General features: G+C 41.3%; 1 protein-coding gene across 4 annotated transcripts in view; it reads right to left on the reverse strand.

The window, feature by feature from the left end:
• ADAMTS16 (ADAM metallopeptidase with thrombospondin type 1 motif 16) overlaps nucleotides 1-18,380 on the reverse strand; it is a 156,554-nt gene that overhangs the window by 104,769 nt on the left and 33,405 nt on the right. For all 4 annotated transcript variants that reach the window (XM_046672470.1, XM_046672469.1, XM_046672468.1 and 1 more), the window contains exons 4-8: nucleotides 12,423-12,705; nucleotides 8,388-8,587; nucleotides 6,879-6,962; nucleotides 4,561-4,720; nucleotides 2,999-3,104 (exon numbers count right to left, since the gene is read on the reverse strand). In XM_046672470.1, the coding sequence (XP_046528426.1) occupies nucleotides 2,999-3,104; nucleotides 4,561-4,720; nucleotides 6,879-6,962; nucleotides 8,388-8,587; nucleotides 12,423-12,705 (833 nt within the window). The remainder of the gene's footprint in view (nucleotides 1-2,998; nucleotides 3,105-4,560; nucleotides 4,721-6,878; nucleotides 6,963-8,387; nucleotides 8,588-12,422; nucleotides 12,706-18,380) is intronic.

Genomic DNA, 18,380 nt, shown 5'->3' on the forward strand with positions numbered 1-18,380 from the left:
GTACAAGGAGAGCACACGATGTGCCCTGGTCACTGTTAGGCTGTGGGAGAACCTCAATGTACCTGAAATCAGCGTCCCAGGGCCCTACCCAACAAATGGCATGACTTCCCTTAGCAAGCGGGAACTTTTTAAACGGATCCATGTCTAGCTGACACATTTTCCAAAACGTGTCGTTCAGCCTTCAATGTGTCTGTGCTAATTCTTCAACACCTGCATCTAGCAAACCACATGTCCTGTGTCAGGTGATTTAATGTAACCAAGACACTCTCCCTGCACCGCCAGCTGAAGAGCAGTCCTGACTCAGTCCTACGTTCCACAGGAGAACACATCCTCGCTTCTGTTTCCAGCCTCTCTTTGACCCTTTTCCAACACAAATCGAAGTGCTGGTTCTTAGAAATTTCTATTTGTAGGTTAGATTCCCCCTTATAAACCACAAGATATCTTAAGATGAAAACAAGTGAACTAAGTAAAAGAAATTGGCTGGCGGTTACCTGAAATCTTTCTTTGATTTAAGGATTAGAAAACGGATGACCAAAAGGCACGGAGAAGCACTCCTCCACCCTGAATAATGCCCTCTGAGTGTAAACAAAGCTGAAGAAATGAAGTGGACCTGTGAAACAGGATATTTTATATCGATGCAATAGATGTAAAATTACTTTTCAATTCTTAAGGAATAGAACTTAAAAACTTCTCTGTTTGGCACTCATTGCCAAGGATAAGGTAAAGGCATGCTGTTTATGTTACGATGTTTGATCCTTATATCAACCTTCTTCAAGAATAATAGTTATTAAACAAATGAACCGAATAAATGTGTTTGTCCCCAATTCAATTCAACTATAATTCATGGAGTTTGATTACTGAGTCTGCTATGCCACAGCCTCTCTCAGTTGATGCAGTTGCTACAGCTAATGACTCATTGGAAATACTCTTCATTCATTCATTTGGTCTCTCTCTGACTCATCCACCCTTCCATTCATTCATGTTTGCTGAATACTCAGCAGTCCACCTGCTAAGCTAGTAAAGGCAAGATGGAGACTGTCTTGCGTGGTTCTTATGGTTTGAGCTACGTGTGAAATTGCTCTGCACATTTTAGTAAAAGTGCTCCACAAAGACCAAGTATTACAATTATTATTGTCATTATTATTATTACTATTACCAGTCATTTTGGCCTTTAGCACATGCGATTCATTTGCACATCTCCCATATATATTTCCTATTTCAATATGATCAGAAGCTACCTCATTGGCATCATCGACTCTTCAGAGCTCCCGGCCCCTTCGTCTCTTACACAATGTCCTCTGAACATCAGGTGCTCGAGGAGGAGCTGATAATTTTCTAGAGGTTAATTCTATTAGGAGTGGGTCCCCTTCCTCCAAACCTAGAGTTCCTTTCCTTCCTCCATCTATATTCCCACTTGCAAGAAAAAACACTTTTCTCTTTTCTGCAAGAAGCTCTTTTTCCATGTAGACCCAGCCTTAGCGAAGAAAGAAAATACTAATAATTGACTTCTAAGAGAAAACAAAAGCAAATGCTGAAACTTGTTGAGATTGAAGACTGAGAGCCCAGTTTGGATGTATCAAGTTTAACTTTAGTTAAATTTACCACCTGCAACTGCCAGCACTGCCAAGGCCCTATCTCAACTGCTAATCTAGTGCTGATTTGTTCAGCCCGCGGTGACTTACATATTTCTTACCTTGATTGTTTAATTAAATTCAGGTATGGTTCAGAGGACAGCAAGAGCCCCGTGTCGTTAAAATAATGAGAGTTTTTGAAGTTTTAACTCTAGCAGTCTATTAAAAATACAATTATGATTTAACTGAAAGCTTTATGAAGTGTAGGTGCAATTTTCAAGGCACTGAAAAAGTCAATCATTACCTATAATGATAAAGGGATCAGTAATAGGATATAAACCTTCATTGTCAGGTCATCAGTTCACACACAGCCAAAGTCCCCAGGGCCTCCACGGGATTCCATTATAGGCAGGCACACGCACGTATACACACACAGGCAGGCACACACAAACACATACATATAGATGCTTTGAACAGGGCAGGGTGACATGAGGGAGCTCTGTCCATTTTCTAACAGGGGATGGAGAGGTTGGCTTTGCAAAAACCAAATCACAAGCACTGCCTTTCACAAGTTTTGTGATTTGCAAGTAAAATCAGAGTAAAGTAAAAAATAAAAAGATTACAATTCCTGGTTGTGTATTTTCTAGAAGAAATTTCAACTACAGATGCAGTATAGCAAGAAAACACTTGTATTACCACTGGCCCTCACATTAACCAGGGCAATTGCAGAATGTCTGTAAGTGGGCCCCATTAAGAAAAAAAATTAATGCTGAGAGCTTCTTGTCCAGCACCAGCGTACATCTGTGCCAAGGCCCCAGAACCTCCACTCACCCTGATGCTGTCTCATTTCAAAACCAACAATGCTGGGCATATGGGAAAGTAGGAAGCAAGTCAGCTCCTACCAGATCTGACCTTTTGTCATACCTGCACTCCCCAAGCTCTGGCACAACAATCAAAAAACATGTCTACAAATTATACAAGCCATATAAGAACACAACCTCAAGAGTAACATGTTAACAATTGGAGGGCTTGTTACTGTCCTCACCCATTTGGAGACCCCCAATAGGAGCTAATCATGGAATGAGATTAGCCCACAGGACCAAGTTCAAAACACAGGACAAAGGAGCAGAAATTGATACAACTGTCTGCAATCCTATACACATGTGTGAGCAGGAACATGAGGGAAGAACAGAGGGAGAAAACTGTAAACACGTGCATTGCAATGGTTTTAGAACGTGCATGGTGTGGCACTAAAATAAAAACAAAGTACCTACGTGATAGCATTTCCCACCTGTCAATCACATTCTCACTGGATATATGTACGTGAACTCCCCTTACAGGCTTGACATAATGAATCAGTATTTCTATGGCAATAATCCAGTAAGGAAAGGAGCCTGGCTTCCATTCTCCCATGGAGATGAACTTACTTGTGTCCAGACTCGTGGGCGATGGTGAAAGCCAGTCCAAGACCCGTATCTTCATTAATTGTACAGCTGCGATATTTACTACACATCCCACTTATGGGCGCAAATCCTACAGGGCATAAAGATCAAAGATATATGGCAGTGTCATTGTAAAATAAAGAAAGGGGATGTATTCTATCTGTATATTTACCCTCTGTCCTTTAGGGAAATTGGTTCTCATCTTCATTTGGTGAAATAGGAAATAGGAAACCCTTGGACAGTCGCATAAAGCACTCTCAATAATGTGGGGAAGGAGATTTATTCTCTCTGCGTGGAAAACCATTCTTGGCTCTATGAAATGCTCATATTACAGGTTATACTTGGCGCAAAGTAGGAGAGGGGATTCACTGAAGATGGAGGAGAATTTCTGCCCTTTTCTATGAACATCTGTGTTCTCAAAAGCCCAAGTGAAAAAGCGTTGTAGAGAATGGGTGTGTCAGGAGGTCCCCAAGGCCACCCCGGTCTGAGGCTTCACCAGGAGGATCCACAGACTCAGCATTTGTTATACTCACTTAACAGGGATACAAAAAGATATTGAACAAAAGTAGAAAAAGGAACAAGTGCATGGGGAGAAGTCTGGAGAAAGCCGGGCAGGAGCTTCTAAGCGACCTCTCCCAGTGGAGCTCCACAGGATGTGCTTAATTCCCCCAGCAAGTGTCAACTGTCGTCTACCAGGAACATCCATCAGAGACTCAGAGTCCAGGGCTTTTACTAGTGGCTGATCACACAGGCACCCTCTGCCTGGCATGTACCCAAATCCCAGACTCCCAGAAGGAAAGCAGGTGTTCCACATAAATGACGGGATTTGCACAGACAGTTGAGGTGCATCAGGTAGGCTGGTGGGAATGTTCCTGGAACCTCAGGTCTCGGAGGCCAGCCAAGAGCCAATCTCGGAAACAAGGCTTCCTAGGAACCAGCAGTCAGGACTAACCTCTACTAAACTGAGTCCTATGGGAATGTTTTTATAATAAAGATCCTTCTTCCCTAAGATTCTGGCAAGAAATGGAGAGTTAGAAAAAATGTCCAGGAGAGCCCTGGTCAAGCACATTGTGCTTTACATTGATTTTTTGGAAAAATATCTAAGATATCCCTAGCCCCATAAACATGTAAAATAATTGCTATGCTTGAGACATTTATAGAGAAATGGGAAAATGGAGATATAATATTGCTGTACTCTCTCTACAAATATTCATAAATGTATCATTCCTACCACATAATGAGACACTTAACCCCATTCTCTCAAATGAAAGAAGAAATGAAGGAAATCATTTCTTAAGTTAGAAGAGACAGAAACTCTTGAAACGGTGAGGGACTTTTCCTTGTGAAATAATCACTTTTGAGGAATGAATGCATACTTTTATGTTTGACCAAAGTTTAAATAGGGAAGTGAGTCTATTCTTTACAATTGTACTCAGCAGCACCTACCACTTATGGATTTGGAAGGAAGGCAAAAATATTCAATATCCTAGGCCACTGAAAGTGCCTAGCGCATATGTGTTCCTCAAAACTCTACTGGAGGATCTTACCCAAAGTATCACAGGGCTCATTCTTCCAGGAACATATGTCCAGACCGGTCAGTAAGATGGCGTGGTCATGGCGAGTTCCATCTTTCCCCATCAATCCAGACTGCCACTGGCAGAAGCTACTTAAGGTGTGGTCCGCATGATGGCTTATCACAAGCCCTGGCTATGCAAAGGAGACCAAGACCCCCATGATAACAAAAAGAAAACACGTTATAATGCAATTGTTACTGGCATTGTCATCAGAGCAAACTATCATTAACTGGGATTTCAAATACATAGATGGATCTGAATGGCATATGAGCTATTATATCCATTTTATGTATTAAAATTCAAGGGATTGTGCATTATATAAAAGCTCTACAGATTCAGTGTAGACACTTAATGTGCATTTCTCTAGTTCTGTACAAAAATAGTTGGGATGTATTTAGCTGACGCTGAATGCATTTTCACTGACCCAAAAAAGACTACTTCTGTGTGTGTGTTTTTTGCACTCAAAATCTTTGTAAAACATTTTGCAAAAGTAGAGAAGGCAATAGAATCATTCATATGTAACTTTACACATATATAAAAACACACGTAGACAGTGTTGTTTCTTTCATAACCAAGTTGGGCAGGTGGGATTTCCAGTTTATAACTCTTTTAAAATTTATTATTACAGTGTTAAATTAAGTCACTTTCCCAGAGGCAACATGCTTATGAGAAGAAGCATATCAACTGGCAAAGCTTTACTTCTAGAAAATAGACTGGAAATAGAAGGAAAATATATAGAAGACATTCAACCTTATTGATATAATCCAAGTTCTAATAGAGCGACAGTGAAATAACAGAGAAATGAGGAATTTGGGAGTGGCAGGCACATCCACCAGAGAAGGCTGCGATGAGTTACCTGAACCTTGTTTATGGGGATGCTATATTAAAACCAGAGTGAAAACCTTGATTTCAGGACAACAATGTGTTTAAAGCTTTCATGCCTAGAGTGTTGTGTTGAAACTTTTGTCTCTCAGTCACTGAACACGTTTTCTTAAGTGTTTATTTTGTCTTTCCAGAGAGTCAAACACATCTAAGCTGAGTGCTATACATCAACGCTGGGACATGCCTTACATTCCTCAGCCGGTGATTTCCAGGAAAACTGCATTGATTAAAGTTACCCAGGTGGATGATCAAACGAGAACCCTGCTGATCCTTTGCAGCTTGGATGAATTCCAAGGTGAAAATGATTTAATACAAGGAATAATTAACCTGTCACTTGAGAAGCCTGGCTAGTGCAGCATCCCATCCCCAGACACACATCACACAAAAGACAATGAAGTTGCATCTTCCTGACTATTGAGGCTAGAAGTAGCCGTGTCCATGCACACATCACCCTGCCAGAAAAAGAGCAGCACCCCAGAACATTAAAGTCTGAAGGCATCTTAGATCTTATGAATGATCTTAGATTTCACCTAAAAAATGATTTGTTTTACAATCAAGAAAACCACGGCTAACAGGAGACTCTGCTAAGACATCAGCAAGGTGGAATGGATGCAGAGTGCCGACGTGGGTCCAGGCTCCCTCTCCCATGCTGAATCAGTGATCAGCTAGGGGCAAAATAGGAGGGAGAGGCTTTCATGGCGAAGATGCCCCTCATTACTTATGCCACGAAATGTTCACATATATCCACCTTGTGAACTGAACTGTACATCTATGCATTTACACAGCGGCTCTGGAATGGAGGCAAAGGAGATTCTTTGACCCACTGCTATCAAGACCCAGCATAATTTGGCCTTTTGTACACAGTGAGAGACACATACTCCATGTTCCAGAATCTCTATGAAAATAAAATCCTAAGAGTGAAGGTGGTGAGCTTCAGTGCGATCAATCTTGGGAGTCGGGAGGTAAGAGAGTAGAGCAGGGCAATGTCTCACAGTACGATTTAACTTCTAGGCTACCGGGCATTTTTAGTCTTCTAGCAAAAGACAAAAATGGTTCAATTCCACTCGGCATCCTAAAAGCTCACAGGCGTAGCTGGGGACACATTTTGCACTCTGCATTCCAGTATGTTTCCCACCTATATATTTAATGCAGCTCTTCTATTCCATTTTCTCATAAGCCAATTAAAAGAGGATTCCTAACTAACCCTGCACAAAAATACACAAAAAATCAAATAATCATTAAAGGAATCAACAAGCCACTCATCGCATTAGACATGAAATATTAAAGCCTTTTTGTCTCCACGGGAAAGAGAAGAATCCACTGGACAATTATATTAAGGGAAGCAAAGCATTAATTTGCATTTATTTTTCTGGGGAAAAAAAAGGCTGCTGGTTTCAAATATAGAATACCTGTTCTTCTTCCAGAAGAATCAGACCCACAATTGCAATGTTGATATTTCCTCCTATTGTTCCGTCTTTGAATAGAGCAGACACCTGAAAAAGACAGGCAGTCATGTCAGTCCCCATACGTGGTACTGTTCACTCCCAACCCTTAGTCAGCCTAGAGTCTGCAGCTGAAGACCAGTCCTCGTGTTCTTTAGTGACACTGCCAGACAGGCAGGCGTAGAAATATCTAACGACTCATTGTTGAATCCTTACGGTTGGTGCCTGAGAGTATAAACTACAGTTTGGGGAGGTAAGTTCCGCCTCTCATCAAACACCAATGAAAGGATTACAAGGCCTCGAGTTGCTGAGTGTCCTCACTAGAACAGAAGAAGGATTTGTTTACTCTTAGTGATGACTACATAGGTGAGTACCCCCCCAAGCTCTCCTGGCAAGGATTCCAGAAGCATAAGAAAATTCTCAGGGAAAGACCAAGAGGACACAAGAAGGAAAAATGTGGAAAGAAGATGATCAAAGAAAGAGGCAAATCTCATGATGACGATCGTAGATGCGGAAATGAATGACTCGAGGCCATTTTGGGTGAAGAGCAAGGAGAGTTAAGCAGTGGGGGAGGCAAGAGGGTACGGATTTGGCACTGAGATGCAGAATACTGGAAAAGCTCTACAGAACAGAGGCAACACTTCCACAAATCAGAGAGTCCTGCGCCCTGTTTGTCCTCGCCTCCCTGCACGTGCAGGGTAGGGGGTCTCCGTCATTGTCTCACTCAGTTCCCTAGGAGATCATGAACCATGTGGTTCAGTCTACCAAAAATGATGCTAGCAATAATAACCATGGGGCATCATAGGAAAATAAAACATATTTAGGGGTATTCTGTTTACTGAGGTAGAACATAAAACATATTTTTAAAATACTGTCATCACAACTATTTTTTGTAATCTTCAGTGAGCCACGATTTTGTCTTCCACGATCTAGATTTCCCTTAGGTGAAATAGGGCTTGGTGTACCATTCTTAGTTCATATCATTCTTCCATAATTACTACAGTGCCAATCAGAAACAAAGACACATTTTATCTGAGGTGATATTCTAAAGGTTGTATTTTCTGTTTTAGTAGATAAAATAATGTGTATTCAATATTTGAACATTAATATCCCTAAAAAGATGAGTATTTCTACATAGCCATCTAAAATCACTCACATAATGCTGATAAGCATTTACTGCACCCCAGTGTCTCAGCATTCTCTTACAGATTTCTGGTAAATGAAGACATTAGTACTCTCAAAACACATTACCAGCTCACAGAGAGGGTCAAATTGTTCTCTCTCCTTTTTTTGTTCTCTGAAGTTCTGAAAATGGCTCTTTTCATTGGAGCATAGTAAAAGTGAAGGAGCTATCACAGACAAAATATTCCTTATGTACAAGACATAAATCCACAAGTAAAAAGTAGGCTAGAAAATACACACATACACCATAAGGTGTAACCAAACACGTGGCCTCAACAAGAAGGACGTTCCTACCATGTTGAGTATCGTCAGAACGTAGGTGGTGATGTTTTCATGGCCGTGGTTTTGCATCATCTTTTGGTCGACCACCACCAGCGTCTCCACGTTGAGTTCTTCATTCCTATGGGGCTTTAGAAGAGAGCGCTTGTGCCGTAAGCAAGACTTATACTCGTCAGGCAAGATGAAAAGGTCTTCCTTGGGAGGCTTCGGCATGTCTACAAGGGGCATTCGGAGAGCAAATGAAAGCAAAAGCCATCAGACAAAACTCAGAACACAAAACCACTGCAACTTATTATATAGAAATTGGATTTTAAAAATGAATGTTCATGATAAGAATCATATAACCCTTAAAATTCTGTGAAGCAAAACTTGTGTTAAAGTGGAATATTGAATTTAAATAAAATTCGTACAGTCTAGATGTCATGGAAATCATTGCTCTATTTACTTTTGTATAATTTTTATTTTTTGGTGAGGAAGACTGTTCCTGAGCTAACATCTGTTGCCAATCTTCCTATTTTTGCTTGAGGAAGATTGTCCTTGAGTTAACGTCGGTGCCCATCTTCCTCTTTTTCGTATGTAGGATGCTGCCATAGCATGGCTTGATGAGCGGTGTGTAGGTCCGTGCCTGGGATCCAAACCCACAAATCCTGGGCTGTCAAAGCAGAGCACGTCAACTTAACCACTACACCACCAGGCTGGCCCCTACCTTTGTATAATTTTGTCCTGATTTAAAGTAAAATAGAGGTCCCTGGCTCTGAAGTGCTAGGTCTGGAAGCACAACGTGCAGACTATAAGAAGCACAGGGATTTGCTGAACATGGCTCCACAGAGACTTATCTACAAAGCAATGGAACTAACAGTTACAAAAAAAGAGTGTTGTCTTGGGTTAATGAAGATTTTTAATACTTGACAGTTTTTACAGCCGATTCCCATGTCTGGACACATAACTGGTTTGTCTCTATTTGTTTCAAATGGCTTATAAACTGTTCAAGACAGATCCACTTCACTGCAGAGCTGAATTTCCCAGAAAGCACCATAAATATCTACCTAACTTCATTAGAAGACAAAACATACTTCATCCTCCTGGAGTAATCCACTTAAAAATGGCTTTGTATTTATAATCAGAAAGGTAACACTATGTTAATAATGATTAGGTTTAGTGTATGCCTCAGAAAGTGTGGTTAGAATTGTTTCATGTGAAAGTAGCCTTCAAAATACCCACATATTTAGCATCCAAAAATAATGCCAACTCTATTCATGGAGCACGCTGCTAGAAGATGCTACTTTGTTTGACTGGTACCCTCATCCAACGCATTATATCTCTGTTTTCTAAAATACTTCCAAACCTAACTGAACCTTTTGGAGGATAATAATGACAGCTGCTAACATTCGGTAAGCACTCATCATGCGCCATTAACAACTGATGCAATTTACATAGATGTGAACTCCCCTATAAGGGTTGTCTATGTGTAACTCATTCAGTCTTCACACCAGCGCCAGGTAGTGATGAGGCCACTAAGGTACAGGGAACGAATATAACTTGCTCAGGTTCCCTTCCCAGAAAAGATTGGCAACAGGTTTCAGATCTGGCAGCGTGGTCCCAAGGCCCTTGGTCTTAATTTCCACTGATGGGAAAATGTATGCAGGATGAAAGTGGACACAGCATGTATGCAGGATGAAAGTGGACACAACAGCTTCACGTGTTCTGCAGTACAGGGTATAGGGGCAGAAGCACCAGGGTGGTGACCTTACTGGCCAGGGCTCTGACAAGCCCCTCAGAGCAAATATCTTTGCTAAATATGGTACTTGCAGCATTCTCCCCAAGACCGGTGAGTCCCAGCTAAAAAAGTTTCAGCCCCGCCTTCAGTCAGCAGCAGACTGACTCAGGGGCCTGAGGTTCAGCATAACCATTGATTTTAAGCAAGTCAATCCGTCTTTGTTTGCCTTTTTCCACAAATAGATGTGCACACCTATTTCCACGGATAGATTTGTGTTTAGACACAAATAGATGTCTAAACGCACCAAAAAATCTCTGTTTTTCTGAACCAGCGACCTAACAGGGAAGCATTCTCATAAGTGTGAAGCCCACTGAGCCAGAAGACCAGGATTCCTCCAGGGACGTCCAGTGCTTCATGGACAAAACGGAAATATCCATGTACAGATAACAGAGGTCCTGAGAACTAAACGCCTCAGCCTGGAATCCATGTGCATCAGTTCTGCCAGTCACAGGGCCTCTCCCGCTCAGGCGCCCAGGAGGACAAAACTGCCCCGTGCCCAGCCAGGAGGGGACAGAACTATGTGGCAAAACAAACAGCACTGTATTGATCACTAATATCTTCCACTGGCAAGAGACTTTCTGTTGCGTTTTCCTTTTCTAGTTTTATTATGAAAACAATGGCTATTTTTTTCCATTTTCCAAATACAAAACTTATTATACAGTTTATCCGTCTTTTTCAAATAGCTGCCTTCCACCAAGCGACTTCTGCTGTTGGGATTCCGAAATGCCTCTCAAGGCAACATAGCCCCACACACGAGCCCACACACATGCCTACACACACGAACACGTGCACACACAGCCACACCAAACAGAATAATTTACTGCCCTGCATGTACAGCTGTGCCTTTGCTGTTACTGCCTGAATGGCTCCTATCACCTACAGATAAGAGTGAAAGGGGCTCATTCGTTTCAGAATGGTCAGCATTGCTGGATTTTCTCTGGGTCCATTTCTACATTTGCCTCAGACCCTGGCGTGGCCTGTCAAAGAGGTGAAGATGGCTCTACCCACCTTTCCTGCCGAGATCCAGGGGCTCAGTCAACTTTTCATCCCTGCTACATGGAATTTGCCCTGCACTGACCACACCCACACCATGAGCCCTGCCAACATGAATCCTGCTTCTGACTTTGTCGATCAACGCCTTAGCCCCGGATCTTGGTCCCAACTCTGCCTGCCCCTGTCCCCTGCCCCCTTTTCCTCTGCCTCTCCCAGACAATGGAGCCCCAAGCAGCTGTTGCTAAGTGTGCCCAGTTCTAATTCCCATTCAGCCTGTCCTTCCTGACTTTGGCAGACTCCTGGCCACCTCTCTCTGTTCTCAACTTCGTTCTTCCTGCTGCCTCTCATGAGACCCAGCCCATTGAAGTAGCCAATTTGGGTTTGAGTTTTTCAAGTCCATTTGAATGTAGCATAAGACTTTTATTTCTAGGACCATATAAGTTCAGAGCACACACAGGTGCTGCCACTTTAAATGGTACTTATTCTTTTGTTGTAGGTGCCAAGTGATAATGGGTCATTCACTCTATTCCACCATATTTACAGAGAACCTGCAACATGCTCACCTCTATTTTAGGGCGCTGGGTACAGCAGCCAAGGAAATCACACAGCAGAGAAAGACAGGGCTGGGAGAAGATGGGCTTCCCCGAGGCTCACTGGGGGAAGTTTTAACGAAGTGCTGCTTGAGGGGAAAGCTGAAGGAACTGAGGAAAGTTCCAGAAAACACTGGACTCCTCATCCTGAATTTGTGAGATGCTCATACATAAAACGTAAATAACGCATCACCTCCTAATGTTCATAACAAAAAGAAAGACTTCGATAAAAGCTTGGTGATAAATTGTGGGTAAATGGTGTCATGCAGATCTGTCCTTTTGATCCGGTGGAGTAAAGCATATAAACATGCATAGAGATAAATTACCTCAGCGGGAAAACTCTGTGTGCTTTAATAAACCTAAACCTCAAACATATAGAATTCCTGAGTAGACGTGCCAGGGTTCTTCTAAAGACGGCCCACGGGTTCCACATTTGGGAGCAGTGTGTCATCTAATCTGCCCAGGGAACAGCGCTTTAAAAAAACACCTAGCATTATCTATCCAACTACCACGGAGAGAGATCTTATGCTGAACTTCCAGATAACGGCTCTCTTTGGACTCATCACTTAAGTTTAGCAGTGACAGTGGAAAAATTTCATCTCACGGGCAGACATACTTGGAAGAAAATTAAAAATGTTGCATTGACTTACATAAATTGTTAAATACGTAAGAGGAATCGCCCTTACATACATTTCTTGCGTCTTCCACAGAAATGTTGCTTTTGTGGGAGCCTGAGGTTAAAGCTGCCGTGCGGGGGGTGGTTTTGGTGGGAGAAGATGTGGCGCTTTTCCAGCTCCCGCTGCCTCTCGACCACCAGCACTTGCGGCGGCGCCCTCACCCGCGGCCCCGCGGATCTCTTGTACAGGATGTGGGACGGAGGCCTTCGCCCGGTTGGGCCCGCCGGGCTCCCTGCTCCGTGCGATGGAAGCGGCTTTAAGAAGTAATCCGCTTCTTGGGTTCTTATCATGCCTGACTGCAAAAACAGAGAAAGACAGAAACCGGCATTACTTTTCATTGCTTGTTTACAAAGATGCTGTTCCCTCCTGTGAGGGCCTATGTTGAAAGGGTTCACACTCTGGGCTGAGAATTAGCAACAGGAAATTTTTCTGAGCTCTTCCCAGGTGCGTGCTTTCAGAAAGACTTCGGTGCAAATGTTCCATGACTTGACTCCAGGAACAGAGAGCTCAGGACATACCAACATCAGTTAATTCAAACCAAATAATGAGGAGAAAATACACATACACAAACTTAGATATTAATATTGGGGCTGTCCCAAATAAAGAGATTAGATTACAATTCTAATATAGTAGTTTGCAAAACTCTGTTCAAACCTGAATATGACGTGACACTTTCTATAAAAGTGTAACTTGACAAAGTCAATCCAGAAGAAAGTGTAAAAGAATTTCTTAGGGAATCAGGAAGGTCTTTCTAAGCAAAATATGAAGGAAATAGGAAAGAACTGATTTTATAAAAACACTAAGCATGTCCATACAGCATAACAGGCAATGAAAGCATAAACAACACTAAAAATATCTCAAAGGAGGGCCAGCCCCAGTGGCCTAGTGGTTAAGTTCAGCACACTTTGCTTCAGCAGCTGGGGTTCGGTTCCTGGGCGTGGACCTATACTGTTCTGTTAGCAGCCAAGCTGTGCTGGCAGCCCACATACCAAGAAAAAAAAATAGAGGAAGGTTGGTGCAGATGTTAGCTCAGGGCAAATCTTCCTCAACAACAAACAAATCTCAAAGGAGACAAAATTGAGACACTATCTTCTACACTTTAAGTGATATATTTTTAAAACTTGTTAATTGTCAGGGCACAAGCAGGCCTGTGAGACTCCGGGAAAGTATAAACTGGGCCAGACCAAGGAGGCAGCCACCACAGCCCTCCCCCATGTCTATCAACATTGAATGGACAAATCCTTTCTAGGAATTAAACCTTCTGGAATTCTTACCAAATATTTCTTGTAGGCACTTCTCCAATGCTGATAAATATGTATGAATGTATATTGAAGCACTGCTTATAATAACATAAAAGTACAGACAAAACAAAAAATAACAATTAAAAAATTTACCAATTAATTCAGGGTAATTTTTTAAAAGTAATTTATATATTTGGAGCATATATAACCATTAGAAAAGGTTAGATAAATATGTACTGATGATAACCATAAATTAACGTTTTTTTGAGTTCCTGAGACTGCGGCCAGCATTTTCTGTATAATAACTGTTTATCCCTCCCAGCAGCTCGGTGAGGTGGCGGTCATTATTATCCTCCTCCTGTGCATGAGGAATTAGAGAGGGAAGATGATTAAATAACATTTTCAAGGTCACTTGGCTTGGAAACATAGTATAGGGATTTGAACAAAATCAGAATAAGTTAAAAACCTGTAAATTTAAGGTTTATACTAGAGGGTTTCTAAAAGGCGTTAAATTTTTAAAAAGTGTATAATAAAGTACATAGTGAGATCCCAAACATGTTCATTTTTAAAAGTGCGCATCTACACTTAAAGAATTTTCCTGGAAGGATTGATGAGAAAGTATTAATGGTGATTATCCTCAGGGAGAGAAAGTCAAGTGGGAGAGATGCAAAAAGAAAATTCCACACCCATATTTATATCTTTCTGTGTTACTCAAATTTTTAAAATCTGTGTCCATCCTTACTTAAAAAAATGTCAATAGCATTGCTAGATCATAGAATTACAGATTTTTTAAATCCTTATAAGTTTTTTAAATACTTTTATAATTTTAGAATAGAGTTAATTACTCCTACAGATCTAAATATTATTTAGAAGTCTCCAATCCTGAACTACAGTATTTAATTGAGCTGATGTCTTTTCAAAGTTATTTTGACAACTTCGAACCCTGAGTTAGACACTTCCTAGGTACTCGAAGACACCGAGGCATGGGTGCCTGTTCTAAGTATGCATCGATTTAGGAGCCCAAGTCTGATTCTCATTTGGGAGGCCCTTAGTGAGGATCAAATCTTCTGCGGTGGGCTGAGCTGTTCTGCGCAAGTCTGAATATCTGTATGTGACAGGCATGGGGAAGCGTGTCTTAGATCTTGGGAAAGGCCCAAAGACAACTCTGGGGGACAGCAGGGTTGGGGGTGGGAGATATTCCAGAAAGGGGAGACCAAGCTTATCGTACATTCAGACCAAGCACTGGACACGGTGTTCCTGCTGGCGGAAGGAGAAGGTGAACGTGGAGAACTTTCGGTGAGGCCATCAGCACCATGGGGGGGCCTCCTGGGGCCCGCAGGCCACCTGGCAGTGGAAAGGCGGAATCCCTGGAATTTATGCCCGGGACACAGCGGAGGAGGCGGCTCTCAGGCAGCGCTCTACACGAACGACTTGGAATCTGTTTGGCCTTCTAGAAGTCTACCCATAAACCCAGCTGGGTTTCATCCTTTTTGCATTTAAACTAACCCAGGCGTAGTATGAGCAATTATCCACGTGTTTGCCCTTGTGTACTAACACTACCCAAAGAGGTTTTCAACACTATTGAAGGTAACTAGTTTAAGTATTAAACTAAAGGAAAAAAAAAGAAAAGGAAAACGCACTTTTTGCTTGAAAAAAATCTTTTCTGATATGCAAACAATTTCTTGCTTTCAAATCACCCTTTAGAAGACCATCAGTGCCTATAGGTTCCCTGGAGCAGACGCTATTCAGTAACTCCGAAAGCCTGAGTGGATCACAGAGAATGGATGGATGAGTCAGACCCCCAACATCTGTCATCCAATTCTAACATCACTTTGTGACTGTGGATGATTTGCTAAGCCTCTCTGAGCTGTTTTGTCCTCTAGGAAGTGGATATAAGGATAGCTCTCTGAGTTTGTAAGACTTAATAATATATTTTAAACACATCACCTATAGTAAACATAGAAAAAAGGTTGCTGAATTAATGAAAGAACATGTTAAATATCATACTTCATCCCAATGGTCTCCAATTCTCTTCTGATAATTCAGGGGGTTCTGGGGGATTTTTCACTGCAGTTTGAGATTTCTCCGAAGCCCGAGTGTGGCACACCCCAACGCCGCAATCACCCCAAACACACCTTTATTCTGGCCTGCCGTCTTAGTTTTTACACTCTTTCTGCTTCCTCTCCTAAAACCCTTGTGTTCTACGACAGCTGTTCCAGACTCCTTCTTCACGTGGGGGTCCCAGGCTACATTCTGGGTGGCCAAGGCCGAGAGGACCAGATCCTCAGGCAAGAGAGACCTGTCACAGCTGGAGGAGTTCTGAATTTTCATGAACTAGGTAGTCGAGCATTACGCTTTATACTTCATTTATAATTCAGCTTGAGTTATAACAGTCTACATTTAAATAATCCCCAATTTCATTAACTACATAGAACATAATAACTGATATTTTGATATACCTTGATAATCAATAGATAATGAAAAGTACAAAAAAACTTCCTCCATTATCTTGTTGCATTATTAGTTTGAAAGCTTATTTAAACAATTAGGTAAACCATAGAAGATTAACGCTTTCTTCTTATCAAAGTTTTTCTTGACTGAATCAAGAATATTTATTTGGAAACTCATAAAATGTCTAGTCTACACCTGCCCACAGTAACCACTGGGATGTCAGCTGGGTGAATCATTAACCTGGCTTCAGAAAAGGCCAGTGTCCCCCAGGCTTTGCAGAGGAGCTCTCGGGGGGCCTGCATCTCTCACGGCCAGTTCTGTAAATCATTTTACACCAAGAACTCATCTAACACTCGTATTGCATTTGTAAGGAAGGAAAGAATGTGTACCCTGCTGGTGCTGAGAATATGCTGTTTCTGAGCAATGTAACTAAAGAAAATGTTGAATCTTGAAAGTACGTTTCCTATATTATATTTGTTGTTAATCACAATTAAAGTTGGTAGATTTCTATTAATGTATATCTACTTATAAAAGCTGCCCATAAAAGTTGCATGAATCAAAAATAAAATGGGAATGAAGAAGAAATGGATAAATGCCCAACCACTGAGCCTGGTGCTCCTGCAGTGTAAGAGATCCCCACTGAACTAGTTCCCAGCTTGTCTCCAGTGGCACCATGAGCCCTTTGCAAGACAGCTAGCTATCAACCAACAAGTGGAAGCATGACTAGACTCTCTAGGAGAAACAGGCATTTTAACTCACTATTAATTTCATTTTTACCCTCCTCCTTTGTCTTTTCTCCAAAAGTATGATTTTTTTGAGAATATTTTACTCATCCAAGTCTTTTTAGTGACGTCTCAGGAACAGAAGACAATTCCAACCCTATAGAACTTTTATAGAAGCCACACTCTGCTTTTTATTTCCTTATAACCTCAGGATAGAACACGAACCTGGCCCAAGGCCAGTCCATCACTTGCCACGTGCCCAGGACCACAGTAAGTCTTGTCGCATTATTATTTGTGATACTTTGAAAATACAAATTTAGCCACAATCTTCTAAGAAGCTAAACAAACCAGAAGACTCTCTCTTTCTCCAGGGATTTTGCATCTGATTCTTTTTACTTCTGTCCCTACTGCACTTGGCATGGGCCTGGCTTTCCTAAACCCTTTTGTCTTCAAGGACAATGGGGCTGATGTGCTGGTCACAGGAATCACTCATCATCCCAAACCAAGGTGAGTCCAGGAAATCCCCTTGCCTGCACAAACATTCCACTTTCTTCAAAAATAATTTTATTAGTAATAAAGAAAAGGATGCATAGGCCTACCATCCGAGTTACTCTTTTTGTTCATACTTTACAATTCATTCAGAATACAGAAGGCATGGAAAAGAAAAAAGGGAAAGGAAAAAGAGAGCTATTTATTGGGTCACCTCAAAACCCAACAACAGAGCATCAAATGATGCGACACAAAAACTGACAGAGCTACAAGGAGGAACAGATGAGTCCACCATCACGATTGGAAACTTCAACACTCCTCTCTCAGCAATCGATGAGCAGGCAGAAAATGAATAAGGACATCACTGAACTCAACAGCACCATCCATCAACTGCATATAATTGACATCTATAGACTACTTCATCCAACAACAGCAGAAGAGCTATTTTTCTTAAGCTCACATGGAACATTCACCATCATAGACCACCTTCTGGGCAATTGAATATAACTTAACAAATTAAAAGAAATAGAATTCATGCAATTTCTACTCTCAGACCACAATTGACTTAAACTAAAAATCAACAACAAAAAAATAATTGGAAAATCCCCAAATATGTGGAGACTAAATAACACACTTCTAAATAACACATGGGTCAAAAAAGAAATCCCAAGAGAAACTTAAAAATAATTTGATCTAAATTAAAATGATAACACAACTTGTGAAAATTTGTGGAATGCAACGAAAGCAGTGCTTAAAGGGAAATTCATAGTATTAAATGTATATAGTAGAAAAGAAGAAAGATCTAAAATCAATAATCTAAGTTTCCATCTTAGGAAACTAGAAAAAGATCAAATTAAATCCAAAGTAAGCAGAAGAAAAGAAATAATAAGAATTAGAGCAGAAATCAATGAAATTGAAAATGGGAAATCAATAGAGAAAATCAAAGAAACTGAAAGCTGCCTCTTTAAAAGATGGTGAGATGTACGCATGCTGCACTTAGAGAAATTTGAAGTCTTGGATGCTTTCCTTATTAAAAAAATAAAGAAAATCAATGAACTACGCATTAAC

This window comes from Equus quagga, chromosome 9 (genome assembly GCF_021613505.1).
Source record: "Equus quagga isolate Etosha38 chromosome 9, UCLA_HA_Equagga_1.0, whole genome shotgun sequence".
Taxonomy (NCBI): domain Eukaryota; kingdom Metazoa; phylum Chordata; class Mammalia; order Perissodactyla; family Equidae; genus Equus; species Equus quagga.